The sequence below is a fragment of the Cavia porcellus genome, unplaced genomic scaffold (genome assembly GCF_034190915.1).
Source record: "Cavia porcellus strain 051 isolate PalLab524CR breed Dunkin Hartley unplaced genomic scaffold, mCavPor4.1 scaffold_7, whole genome shotgun sequence".
Taxonomy (NCBI): Eukaryota; Metazoa; Chordata; class Mammalia; order Rodentia; family Caviidae; genus Cavia; species Cavia porcellus.
This window is the reverse complement of record NW_026947490.1, coordinates 45571846-45584980: the sequence shown is the minus strand read 5'-3', so window position 1 is coordinate 45584980 and position 13135 is coordinate 45571846. Positions and strand designations below refer to the sequence as shown.

Sequence of the window (13135 nt, the reverse complement as noted above, 5' to 3'; positions counted from 1 at the left end):
ACAAATTCAGGAATATTAACTCAATAAATAAGGTATCAAAAATTTGCAATTGCAAAATACGTTGAGACCAATCCAACAATGATAGAATATTGTAGTTAGCAGTACTCATGAGCTCCTCAGATGTCATTCTCTGGATAGCAGATTCTTAGAAACTCAGATGAAGTAAAACACAGACATAAGCATGAAATTTAAACAAAAGGGAGAGAACTCAGCCATCTATTTCTGTGTGTAACCTCTACAGCAAAGGTGAGGAAAAAAGCATGAAGCTTAGTGACATAACTACGGGCAATCTGTAATGTGTGGCAGCAATCTATGACAAGAGAACAGAGATGAGAGTTCTGGTGTCTGGGAACCATATTCATGTGCACTGACTGGATGCCAAGACAGATCACAGGAGAGTAACACAAGGCCAGCAGTGGTCAGTCAGTCAAGCAGGCAGCTGTGATCTCTGTAAATCTAAGCACTCACCACCCACAGCTCCCATGCCATTAAGAAATGAGGTCCAGTATCTGAGGTACTCAGAGGAGAGAGACCACTCAAATTAGAGCATTTAAAGGAACAGGGAAAATCAATGAGGGGGCAAAAATTACATCAGGATAAATTTATCGTTAGGGCAGAAAACAATAGTTGTGTGGCTCTGTATAGGGCCTGAGAAGGAAGACACAGGCAGGGGAAGAGATCAGCTGTAACTAAGTGAACCAGGGGTAGCAGAGAAATATAGAAGGAGAGCTAAAGAGGCCACATTTCCACCCACACAAGACACATGACAAGGCTCTGATTTCTCTGCGAACTCTCATTTCCAGACATGACGGAGCTCAGTACTCATAGGAAATTCATTCCACCTGCCTCTAAGACCAACAAGCTAGGAGCTGGAATGTGCCAGTGGGCTGCTAAACTCTGCTGAGTTCCATGCAAAGCAGTCTTCCCACATCAGATACTGGCAGAACCCAAGCAAAATTATATTTTTAAAATCTCTATCTAGATCCTAGAAAGGCAACGAAATAGAAGCAGTAGTAACAAAGAAACATCCCTGACAATATATGCACTACAGACTTCTAACAGAATTATAGGGAAGATCTTACTCAAATATTCCTCAATCTCTTAAATAAAATCCAAAAGACATGAAATCTATGAAATGCATTCCTAGAAGCTAACTTCATCCTGGTTAAAAAAAAAAAAAATTAAAACCAGGCAGACCCATAATCAAAATGAAATATGTAAGTCAATTTCCTTTATGAATATAGATACAAAAATCTGCAACAAGATCCTGATAAACGAAGTGCAACAAATTACTAAAAGCATCCCACAGTATGAATAAGTCAGCTTCATTCAGGAGTTCAATGATTATCTGATGCACATAAGCAATAAACATAAAGCTCTAAATAAACAAGGATAAAAGCTATCTAATTATCTCAATAGACAAGATGAACTTCTGACAAAAGTCAACCATAGATGATCAAAACCCTGATGAAAATAGGTACACAGAGACCTTAATTCAAACGGATAAGAGTCATTTCTTACAAACTCCTTGTCAACATCACACTAACTGGTCCAAAACTGAAAGCTTTTCCTCTAAAATTAGGAAGAAATAAGATACTTTCCCACAAAGAACAACAGCAGTTCATGACCACTAAGTCTACCCTATAAAGAGTTTTGAAATAAATTCTACAGAGCAATAAAATGAGAAGTGTTCTAGGAACAGCATCAAAGGGGGATCACTGAGCAGGGCAGGCAATTGAATACAGGGCAATAGTGGGGGACCAATGGCATGAAGGGAGTGTTGCAGAGATGAGAAAAAGCGTGACAGTTGGGCTGGCGATTTAGCTCAGCGGCATAAGCATCTACCTGGCAAGAACATGATCATGAGTTTGATCCCCAGTACCAAAAAAAAAAAAAAAAAGAAAAAAAAAAAGAAAGAAAGAAAAGAAAAGAAAAAATAAAAGGAAAAAAAAAGGCTTGCCAGTTGTATCATTAATGTAGTTGGCCTCAATTCACCAATAAAAACATGCACTGCCTGGGTGGAACAAGAAACAATGTCCTTAAATGTCCACATTTAACTTGAAAGGTAATTATAAAATTAAAGTCAAAGGTAAGAAAATAATGCTCCATGTGCCAAGAAACCAGAAAATAGTAGGTCTATTTTGCCCAGAAAACACAGACAGAAGAGGAAAGATAAGAGATTTTTATACCGTGGAGTGCAACTCAGATGTAAAGAAAGATAATCTCAAGGCTTTTGAAGGTAAATGGATGCAACTTGAGATCATGCTCGTGAGTGAAATAGTTTGGACTTGCATGAGTGAACATCATGATAGGGCTGGAGACAACATTCTGTTGTCTCTCTAGTATACAAAACTGAAGATGTTAGTGAGATCCAAAATTTAGTATGGATTTTGTGAAATCAAAAGTGGAGGAAATGTTTAAAAAGGAAGGAAAAACTGGGTTGGGGAAAGGAAAAACAAAAGAATGGAAAAAATTATATATGTTTGTATATATATATGACAGATAATTACACTACTAAGCTGTTAGCTCAACAAAAAGAAGTTTGTACTTTAATTGTTTAATCATTTTATGCATATGTGTAGTAAGCTGAACTACTAGTTTGAATACAACAATATGAAGCATATTAAATATTTGGATCCCCCATTATTCGTTTTTGAAATCTTGTATTATCATTTTTACTTTTTTGTTTGTTTTAAAATTAAAATAAAGCAAAGCAGAAAGCATTATAATCAAGTATAAAGTTACATTATAAACCTACAGTTATATAAGCAGAATTTTACTGACACAAAACAGATAAAAATAAGTCCTAGGAATACAACTGGCATTTTAGAAACATCTCAAGATACTTAACTATCTGATGCTCAACAAAAAGGCCAAAAATTTGAGGGAGAAAAGATACCTCTTTAATAAAATTTCTTAGGAAAACTATTTATCCATGTTGAGAGGTGTGAGTCTAGACAGGTATCTCTTCCCCTGAACTACACTGTATCTAAATGGATTAAAGACCAGTATCCAGGGATCAGCACTGAATCTAGTGGAAGATGAAATGTAAAATTCTTGAAGGTATAGACAGACATAAGCAAAGAGTTTCTGAATCTTACCCTAGTGTCACAAGAAATATCCACAGCAACAAATGTGATTATTTTAAATTTAAAGAGTGTCCCCACATCAAAGAAAACAACAGGGTGAAGAGAAAATCTATAAAACAGGAAAAAAATTACCAACTAATCCTTGAAAAATAGTGTACACAAGGAAATAAAAGAATCAAAACCCACAAAGTAAACTGGCAAGTGAGATGAATAGACATTCTTCCAAAAATGAAGTACAGTGATCAAAAAATGAAAATGAAAAGTTCTTAAATTTTGGTTATTAGAGAAATGCAAAATAAAAAAGCTGAGACTTTATTTTACTGTAGAAATAATGACCATCATTAAGAGCTTTAAATATAACAAATGGTGGTGATACAATGGGAAAACTTCTTCTACATCATTGGTAAAAATCTGAAGCAGTACAACCAATACCCAAATCAGTACCAAAATTCTTAGTAAATTAAAAATACAAATTCCATTTGATCCAGGTGTACATCTTCTGGATACCACTCCAAAAAGTTAAAGATACCACACTACAGAGATATATGGACACTCATATTTGTCACAGCACAACTCATGACAGCTAAATGTTGGAAGCAACTGATAAACGAGTAAAAAAAAATATTATATATATATATATATATATATAGTGGAGTATTATTTAACCATTAAAAAGGATAAATTTGAATCATGTGTAAGAAAATGCATATACTTTGTGACTATGATTCTAAGTGAAATTAATAATATTTCATGGTTTCTGTTCTATGACAAACCCATAATAAGTGTAAGTTGAAATAAAAATATATGATAGTCAATATAAAGGTAGACGTCTGGAGATAGGAAAAGATCTAGGACTGCAGATGAACAGGGAAGTTGAAGTAGAAATGAACGATCCCTGTATTCAAACCCCATGATGAGTGCATCAATTAAGCTTTGTAAACATGTACTAAGGAAAATTATTTTTGCACACTTTAAAAAAGAAAGAAAGAAAAATAGAAAGAAAGGAAGAAGGAAGGAAGGAAGGAAAAAAGGAAGGAAGGAAGGAAGGAAGGAAGGAAGGAAGGAAGGAAGGAAGGAAAGAAGGAAGGAAGGAAGGAAGGAAGAAAAACATGTTGAATGAGCACAGATTAGGCACCATATAAAGCTCTCTGATTTGCAGTCTCAGCCATGCTTAAAGAAAATGTTGGCTTCAGAACCCAAATGTAAACACTATGGCATAAATAGTAATATGAAAGCAATTAAAACACAAACAAAGAAGAAGAAAAAAATGCTATGATCTGCACAACACTAGCACAAACATTACTCTTCATTGAGCTCAGAGAGAATTGTTTGGACAATAAATTGCATATTGTCCTGTACTCTGAGTAAATGATTTGAAGATAACAACATGCATTGTATATAACATTGGTACCCCCAATTACCATGTTCTAAATTTTTATTTTATTTCTTTCTCTTTAAAATAAAAAAATGCTATGAACGCAGAAAAGGCCAAAAATTAGTTTCAGAACCTTAGCTGTTATGAAAAAGTCTCAAGATAAGAAAGAAAAAGAGCACAAAAGAGAACCAAAAAAATGTTAATATAGATATTACAGTAAATAAGGATAAACCCTATAGGCACTGATATAGAGGAAATATAAACAAGCTTTTGAAAAAAATTGGAAAGTCCACAATATAGTTGAAAAGCTTAATTTACCAATGTGCGCGCGTGTGCGCGCGCACACACACACACACACACACACACACTCACATACACCCACACACATCCCTGAAAATACAATCCAAATAGTAGCATATTGGTTTTAATAACTGAAAAAAATTCCAAAACATTTGTACTAATACCAATGTTTTCCAATACGTAGAAATTCAAGTGTAATGCTGTAAAATTACTCACAAAAGAAATACACAAACCTAGAAAGTCTACCCCACAATCTGAAAATAAAAAACAAAATAATGTTTTAAAATTCTTTTATGAAGTCAGAGAAACCTTAACATCCATATCTGACAAGGATGTACTTAGAATTAAATGAAGGCAGTTATATACTTCTAAAAAATAGTCACAGATTGAATTCACATACATAAATTATGAAAAAGACCTATTACTCACAAACACATAATTTGTTTTTGCATTTGGAAATAAATAAATTCATCAAATTCATGGAATAATAGATATAAAACAGATTGCAACCTCCCAAGAAATACCAAACATGTATCCTAATAAAGAATAAAATCTGGGCACAGGTTTTTTATTGATAAAAATCTCAAAATATAATAATATGTCTTTCTTTTGTTGACATACATTGCTATACAGTTTACAATAAATTCATTCACTGATGTGATCAAAAATAGTGGATATCTGGTGTAATGCAAGAGCATTGACTCCTGGATTGATGATCTAAGTTTCTAGACATCCTGGAACTAACTCAAACTCCTAGAAATGAGACATCACAAGATATCTTCATATGACCTATAAAAAGAAAAAACAAACAAAATATAGAAATAAATACCTCAAAATAAGAGGTATTGGTAAATCAACTTTCAGAGAAGCATTATGTAATAGAATCAGGCAAAGCGTCCACAAATGAATCGATGAATACATGAAAGGTGCTGTGTGTTCATAAAATAGAAAACTATATGTGGAAGGGAAATAATCACATATGGTACCAAATCTATGAACCTTGAGGACATATCACTAAGTGAAAGACCCAGGCAAGAAAAAAAAAAAAAAAAAAAAAAACATTATGTGATACTGTTATTTGAGGAACATGAAATAGTGAAAATCACAGAGTGAGTGAGCAGAATGATTATCAGGCCCTAAACAAGGATAAGAATGAGTTGTTAAAAGGGAAAGCCGTTTCTGCTTTGCAAGAGGAAGGTACTAGAGATGGAAAGCGGTAATGGTTGCAAAAATATATAAATCTAATTGACAAAAAAAACTGGTAAAAATTTTAAACGTGTGTTTTTATCAAGATTTCATGAACTGCCTTACACAAGAGAATAAAGATAACAGTGAAGACCTGGGGAAAGATAAAGGCAAATGTCCTATTTTTAGGTAAAAGGCAGAAAAGATAATAAGCTGCATGGAAAAAATTATTACAAAAATAAAAACTTACCAGCGCCTATAAAACCATAATGCAAATAACCCCAAAACAATCAAACAAGGCACTAGTACTGCCAAAATGATCCAGGCAGTGGAGATGGGGTGTCCTGTTGGGTGAGAAAGAGGCCAGAGAATGTCATATCAAATCATGAACACACATGACCCCACTCCTTCCTTAGTCCTCATCGTCCTTCATTCTCTAAAACCTTTTCTCCTCGCCCACCTCTCCTTCCCATGACTAAAACTCTCTGCTTCTCAGTATCATCCCCTCACTTCTTTGCTTCATTTAGGCCTGGTACAGTCTCTCATAATTTGCAGCATGAGCCCCATCCTTTCTCACCCCAGGGGAGGACAATGTCCTGCCCTCCCAGGCTGCTGTGCTTCACTTGGCAAGACAGCCCAGTGGCCTCCTCAGCTGCTACATCCAGGGTCACTCGGAGATACCATGTGTCATCAGCATTGGGCAGTATGTTCCCTCTCTGAGTTTCAGGCAGCTCCTGCTCACCCCGCATCCACATCACCCACACAGGCTTTGGGTAGAAGCCAGAGATGTGGCACACAGCTGCGGAAGGCCAGGTCCAGTGCTGGGACAGCCCTGGGACAGCCAGCCCTCAGGTTTCACTGGGACAGGAATGGGCAAGCAGAATGTCATGTTACAGCTCAAGCCCAGAACACCTACCTTCAAAACCGACAGCTTTGGACCTTGTTTCTTTACATTTTTAGAGTGAGTCCAGTTATTGGTTAAGCCCTTCTACCCACTTAGAATGAAGGAAAGCGATGAAAGTGAAACAGAAAAACATTAACCTTTCTTCTGCAGATCTGCTTTTCCTGCTTCTATGACACCTGTCAAATATCTGGGACAAGTTTTTGTGAGGAGATATCTCACAACATCACAGATTCCTTTGCACTGTAATATTAATGAACAGAATTCCTGAGCCCTGGTGCCACCTTCTGGGGCAGACCAACATGAATGATTCTTAATACTCAAGAAATCCAGTCCCACTAGAGCTCCCCTCAGAAAGTATTCAGTGGTTCCTCCGAATTCAGCTCACAGCCTGTGATGCCCTGAATCTCAAATGAATCTGTGGAAAAGTAAAACAGAGAGGTGTTATTAACACTAAAAAAAAAAAAAGGAGGGGGGGGGGAATGGACAAAACTAAAATACTTGCAGCACTTTGAAAGCCTCAGAAAATCACATCAGAAAGTAGTATACATATCATGAAGGGAGAGTGAAATGTATAGAGAGATAAGATGAGAGAAGAGAGGCAGAATGTAAAGAAGGTACAAAGGAGTCATAAGTACAACATTCCAGAAGGAACCACCAGGTAATCTGGAGACGAAAGCTCAAGAAAGAGAAGCTGAAAACAATGAATGAGAGAAGGAAGGCACACTTTAGATCACAGAGCACAGTGTGGGAAAGTAAGGTGCAAGTTCACATATGATAATCCCGGGATTGGTCACAAAGTGATGCCCTTAGTCAGAGATGAGTGCAGAAGCAGCAAATTCAGGAAGACCATGTGGAGTATGGAGCATGAGAGGAGACTTCTCTAGAAAGAGCAGTTGGGAGAAGATGGAAGGATGAGAGTTGGCCATGGACTGAGGCAAGAGAGGATAGAGCACTTGAAAATCTCCTGCCACTCAATCTTAGAAATGGGCTCACATTCCATCTGGAAATCACTTATACGTTCCTGAACTTCAGTGATGAATCCGAACAAGTAGACTTGAAATAGCTCCTCCAACTCCAAAATCTCTTTATTGCTGAAGTTGCCTTTAGACCAGCGGTTCTGAAATATGATAGTGTCTGTATCGCTGTCCCAGCTAGCAGTCTGCATATCTCCCAACCAGCCCAAGACTCGATTTTGTGCCACAGTACAATTGAAAAATGATGAGATTTGGATGACATGCACAGAAATTGGCCCCTGCAGTGCTGTAAAAGAAGGAAGTATAAGATAGCGAAAAGGAAGAAAGCAAGAGGGAAAAAGAACAAAACTCAGAATCTGTGGAAAAAATGAGATCTGACCCATCTGAGAGGACCAGAGCCTCTCAGGCTCCAATGAGACCTCCAGAATGGTGGAAGAGGCATGGAGACACTAGGACTCATATCATCAGTGCACCTGGGTAACCACAGCCTGCCTTTCTACAGGTCCTGTGCCCCATATTCAGCAGCTGCCACAGTTCCTCTTACCATACTGAGTGTCACCAGCTGGGAAGAGAACTGTAAGCAATGCCAGTGCCAGGAGCAGCATTTCTCTGAGAGAAGTCTCCTTTACCTCAGCTTGTGTTTGTTCTCTGAGAGTAGTACTAACTTCCTGTCTCTTCCAGCTGACAATCTCTTCCTCATAGAAGTTTTGTAACAATGAATAATTTGCCTACCATTCTGTAGGTTCTCCTACTCCATCTTTCATTTTCCCTATGGCTCTGAATTGCAGACTGACTCTTGTCTCTGAGTCCTAGTTTCTCTTGCTGTCCTCAACCTTGTTCCTATGAGCTCCAAAATGCTTTTTATGGATTAAAAGATCTCTCCACTTGCACAAGCTGTTATTTACAGATCTAGATAAGCAAAGAATTCTAAATGTCTGTTCCACCTCTGTCCTGCTTCTTCCTGGGAATATATTCCTTGTTAATCCACCCAAATGAGCATCTCTCCCTCATTTTTCCTGTGCTCTCCACTGTCACATTACCCGTGCCCAGTGTTCTTTGTCTTGCTCTTTCTGTTTCATCATTGTTTAGGTGGCACGTCCCAGATTTCTGTGTCAGTTTTTCCATTTTCATATTTTGACTTCTACTTCAAAACACACTAGAGTTTTTCTCTGTGACTATAAAATAAGCCAACATACCTAAGTCTGGGGGAAAATGTAGTAGATATCATGTAGATTAATATCCTGAGCAACTCAAAGTATGTGTAAAAATGTATCTCTTATTTACTTTTTGACATAATTGTGTCTTTATTCTAATAAATGGAGGCCACTGAACCTGGAATAACTTTAACCAAAAAATACACACACTTACAAAGCCTGCCCAATAATCTGAAAATAATGTTTAAAAATTTTTATGAAGTCAAAGTATCCTTATTACCAACATCTGGCATGACTGTGCTCAAAATTAAGAAAGAAAAATAACTCTAAACAAAATAGTCTCAGATTGAATGCACATACATAAATTATGAAAAAGACACATTAGTCACAAACATAATTTTACTTTCCCATTTACAAAATAAATGTAATTCACCAAATAAGTAGAATAAAAGATATAATGCACATTGTCACATCCAAGAAATACCAAACACATATCCTGATAAGGGATTAAATCTGGAATTGTTTTTCTTTGACAAAAATCTCAACATATAATAATATGTTTCTTTAGTTGACATACTCTGTGATGCAGTTTACAATAAATTCATCTTTGACATAATCAAAAACAGTGGGTTTCTGATGTAATGTAAGAGCATTGACTCTTGAACTGCTGATCCAAGATTCCAGACATCCTGGAAACTAATTCAAACTCCTAGAAATGACACAGTGAGACATCACAAGATATCCTGATATGACCTGTAAAGAGAAAAAGCCAAAATATATAAATAAATACCTCAAAGTAAAATGTATTGGTAAATTTATATTCAGAGAAGCATTGTGCAATAGAATCTGCCAAAATGTCCAAAAATGAATCAATGGATACATGATATATAGTGTGTGTACGTGCAATGGAAAATTATAGGGAGAAGGGAAATTCTCACATACACTACAAAATGTGTGAACCTTGAAAACATATCACTAAGTGAAAGAAACCAGGCAAGAAAACAAAAATGTTGTGTGATACTCCTATTTGAACAGCAGGAGTACTGAAATTCACAGAAGTGGGAAGTAGAATGATTGTCATCAAGCTCTATAAAAGAACAAGGATTAGGAACTGTTAAAAAGAAAGCAGCTTCTGCTTTGCAAGATGAAAGCAACTGGAGTTGGAAGATGAAAATGTTTGCAAAAATGTATGAATGTATTTAACAGGAACAACTGGTAAAAATTTTAACGATGTGTATTTTATGGAGATTTCATGAATGTGATTTACACAAAGGATTAAAGATAACAGGTGAACACCTGAGGAAAGATGAAGGCAAATGTCCTGTTATTAGGTAAAAGGCAGAAAAGATAGCAAACTGTATGGAAAAAAATTATTACAAAAATTAAAACTTACCAGCGCCTAAAAAACCACAATACAAATAACACCAAAACAATCAAGCAAGTCACTAGTACTGCCAAAATGATCCAGCCAATGGAGATGGAGTGTCCTGGCAGGTGAGATAGAGGCCAGAGAATGTCATATCAAATCATGAACACACAGGACACCACTTTTTCCTTTGTCGTCATATGTATGCTTCATTCTCTAAAACTGTTTCCTCCTTGCCCACCTCTCCTTCCCACTACTAAACCTTTCCGCTTCTCAGTATCACTCCCTCACTTCTTTGCTTCATTAAACCCTCGTAGCATCTCCTCCACTTCCAGCATGAGCCCCATCTTTTCTCACCCCAGTGGAGGATGATGTCCTGCTCTCCCAGGCTGCTGTGCTTCACTCGGCAACACAGCCCAGCAGCCTCCTCAGCTGCAACATCCAGGGTCACTCGGTGATACCATGTGTCATCGGCATTGGGAAGGACGTCCCCTCTCTGAGTTTCAGGCAGCTCCTGCTCAACTCGCATCCACATCACCCATACAGGCTTTGGGTAGAAGCCAGAGACATGACACACCAGGTGAAGATGGCCAGGCCCAGGGCTGGGTCCCTGGGACAGCCAGGCCTCAGGCTTCACTGGGAAAGGAATGGGCAAGGAGAGTGTTACGGTAAAGCTCTAGACTAGAACATGTGGCTCAGAAACGTACAACTTTGAAACTTTGAACCTTGTTTCTTCTACACTTTTAGAGTGAGTTCAGTTACTGAGAAATCCCTTCTAGTACTTTCCCACTTAATTTAAACAAGTGATGGAAGTGAAATAGAACAACACTAACTTTGCTTCTGCAGATCTGCCTTCCCTGCTTCTAGGACACTCATCAGATATCTGGGACAAGTTTTTGTGAGGAGACTTTCCACAGTATCACAGATTCCTTTGTACTTTAATAGTAATGTACAGAATTTTTGTGCTCTGGAACCACCTTCTGGGGCAGGCCAACATGAATAATTCTTGATGCTCAGGAAATCCAGTCCCTCTAAAGCTCCCCTCAGGAAATAATCAATGGCTCCTCTATTATGCAACTCACAGCCTGCGATGACCTGGATCTCAAAGGGGTCTGTGGAAAAGGAAAACAGAGAGATGCTATTAACAAAAAGCAAAAAAAGAGTGGTGGGCCAAGTTGAAATCATTGCACCACATAGAAAACCTCATAGAATCATACTATAGAGTAGTATGCATGTCATGAAGAGAAAGTGCAATGTACAAAGCATATAGAGGTAAGAAGGGAGAAGAGAGGCTGAAGAATAGGCAAGTACAAGGCTGTCGCAAGGACAGCATTCCAGAAGGAAGCACCAGATGACCTGGCAAGGAAAGCTTAAAGAGGAGAAGTTGCAAAGGATTCATAATAGAATGAAGCCATACTTTAGGTCACAAAGATGCAGTGTGGGAAAGTAAAGTGCAAACAGACTGATTTTGAAAGAGCAGCTGGGAGAAAGTAGAAGGAGGTGGAAGGACAAGAGGTGGCCATGATCTGAAGCAAGAGAGGACAGAACATGAGAAAGCCTAGCTTTTCAGTTTTAGAAATGGGCTCACATTCCATCTGGAAATCACTGACAAGTTCCTGGATTTCTCTGATGAATCCTAAGAAGTAGACTTGAAATATCTCTTCCAACTCCAAAACCTCATCATTGCTGAAGTTGCCTTTAGACCAGGTTTTCCGGAATATGATAGTGCCTGAGTCACTATTCCAACCATCAATCTGCACATCTCCCAACCAGCCTGAGCCTTCATTTTGTGCCCAGGTACTGTTGAAAAATGATGAGATTTGGATGGCATGGAGGGAAACTGGCCCTGGAAAGACTGTGGGAAAAGGAAGCATTAAATTGGTGAAAAGGAAGAAAGAGCAAGAGGGAAAGAGAACAAAACTCAGAATCTGTAGAAAACATGAGATCTGACCTATGTGGAGGCTCACAGCCTCAGGGTCTAGCTCCAGAATGGTGAAAGATGTCTGGAGACACTAGGACTCAGATCATCAATGCACCTGGGTAAGCACAGACTGTCTTTATCCAGATCTCGTGCACCGGGGCCATCTGTTGCCAGAGTTCCTCTTACCATTCTGAGTGTCACCAGCTGGGAAGAGAACCGCAAGCAATGCCAGCACCAGGAGTAGCATTTCACTGAGAGAAAGGACTTCAGTTCCTCAGCTTGTGTTTGATCTCTGAGTTTAGCAACTCTTTTTGCACTGTACTCTGTAGTAGTGGCTTCCTCTGTCTTCCAACTGACAATCTCTTCCTCATAGAAATTTTATGCCAGTGAATCATTTTCCTCCCATTCTCCACGTTCTCCTACTTCATCTTTCATTTTCCCTATGGCCCTGAGCCATAGTTTCTCCCTGAGTCCTAGTTTCTCTCCTTGTCCTAAGCTTCCTTCATATAAGCTCAGAAAAGCCATATGTGATTTGAAAGCTCCCTCCACTTGTATAAGCCTTTATTTACTGGTATAAGTGAGCAAAGAGTTCTAAATGCCTGCTCAGCCTCTAACCTGCTTTTCCTGAGGTTATGCTCTTCATTTATCCACCCAAATGACCATCTCTCCCTCCCTCTTTCTGTGCTCTCTGCTTTCACATTACCCCTTCTCAGTGTCTCCCTCTTCCTATTTCATCATTGTCTGTGTTGGCACATCCCAGGTTTCTGGTTCTGGTCTTCTGTTTTCATGTCTTGTCTTCTACTTCAACACACTCACTAGAATTTTCCACTCTGACTGTAAAATCAACCAAGGCCCAAAAGACTCAGG

General features: G+C 38.2%; 1 protein-coding gene and 1 pseudogene across 2 annotated transcripts; both read right to left on the bottom strand.

Moving 5' to 3' along the window:
* Nucleotides 1-5370: 5370 nt before the first annotated feature.
* On the bottom strand, nt 5371-8432 carry LOC100720602 (T-cell surface glycoprotein CD1b1; annotated as a pseudogene). The gene is made up of 6 exons (XR_134977.3): nt 8372-8432; nt 7847-8113; nt 6991-7268; nt 6527-6807; nt 6200-6293; nt 5371-5553 (listed from the first exon to the last, which is right to left on the bottom strand). The product of XR_134977.3 is annotated as a T-cell surface glycoprotein CD1b1 (transcript).
* Nucleotides 8433-9712: 1280 nt separating this feature from the next.
* LOC100720328 (T-cell surface glycoprotein CD1b2-like) lies at nt 9713-12515 on the bottom strand. The gene is made up of 6 exons (XM_003466532.1): nt 12455-12515; nt 11936-12202; nt 11181-11459; nt 10705-10983; nt 10375-10468; nt 9713-9734 (listed from the first exon to the last, which is right to left on the bottom strand). Exons 1-6 carry the CDS (start codon nt 12513-12515, stop codon nt 9713-9715), a joined length of 1002 nt encoding a protein of 333 aa, XP_003466580.1.
* Nucleotides 12516-13135: the final 620 nt, after the last annotated feature.

Excerpts from the sequence above, each read along its gene's own strand:
- LOC100720328 (XM_003466532.1), bottom strand. The coding sequence starts at position 12,515 with ATGCTACTCCTGGTGCTGGCATTGCTTGCGGTTCTCTTCCCAGCTGGT. Across the intron at positions 11,460-11,935 it reads CAGTGATTTCCAGATGGAAT|ACCCCTTTGAGATCCAGGTC; the intron begins GTGAGCCCATTT and ends CCTTTTCCACAG. Across the intron at positions 10,469-10,704 it reads GGACATCATCCTCCACTGGG|GACACTCCATCTCCATTGGC; the intron begins GTGAGAAAAGAT and ends CTCACCTGCCAG.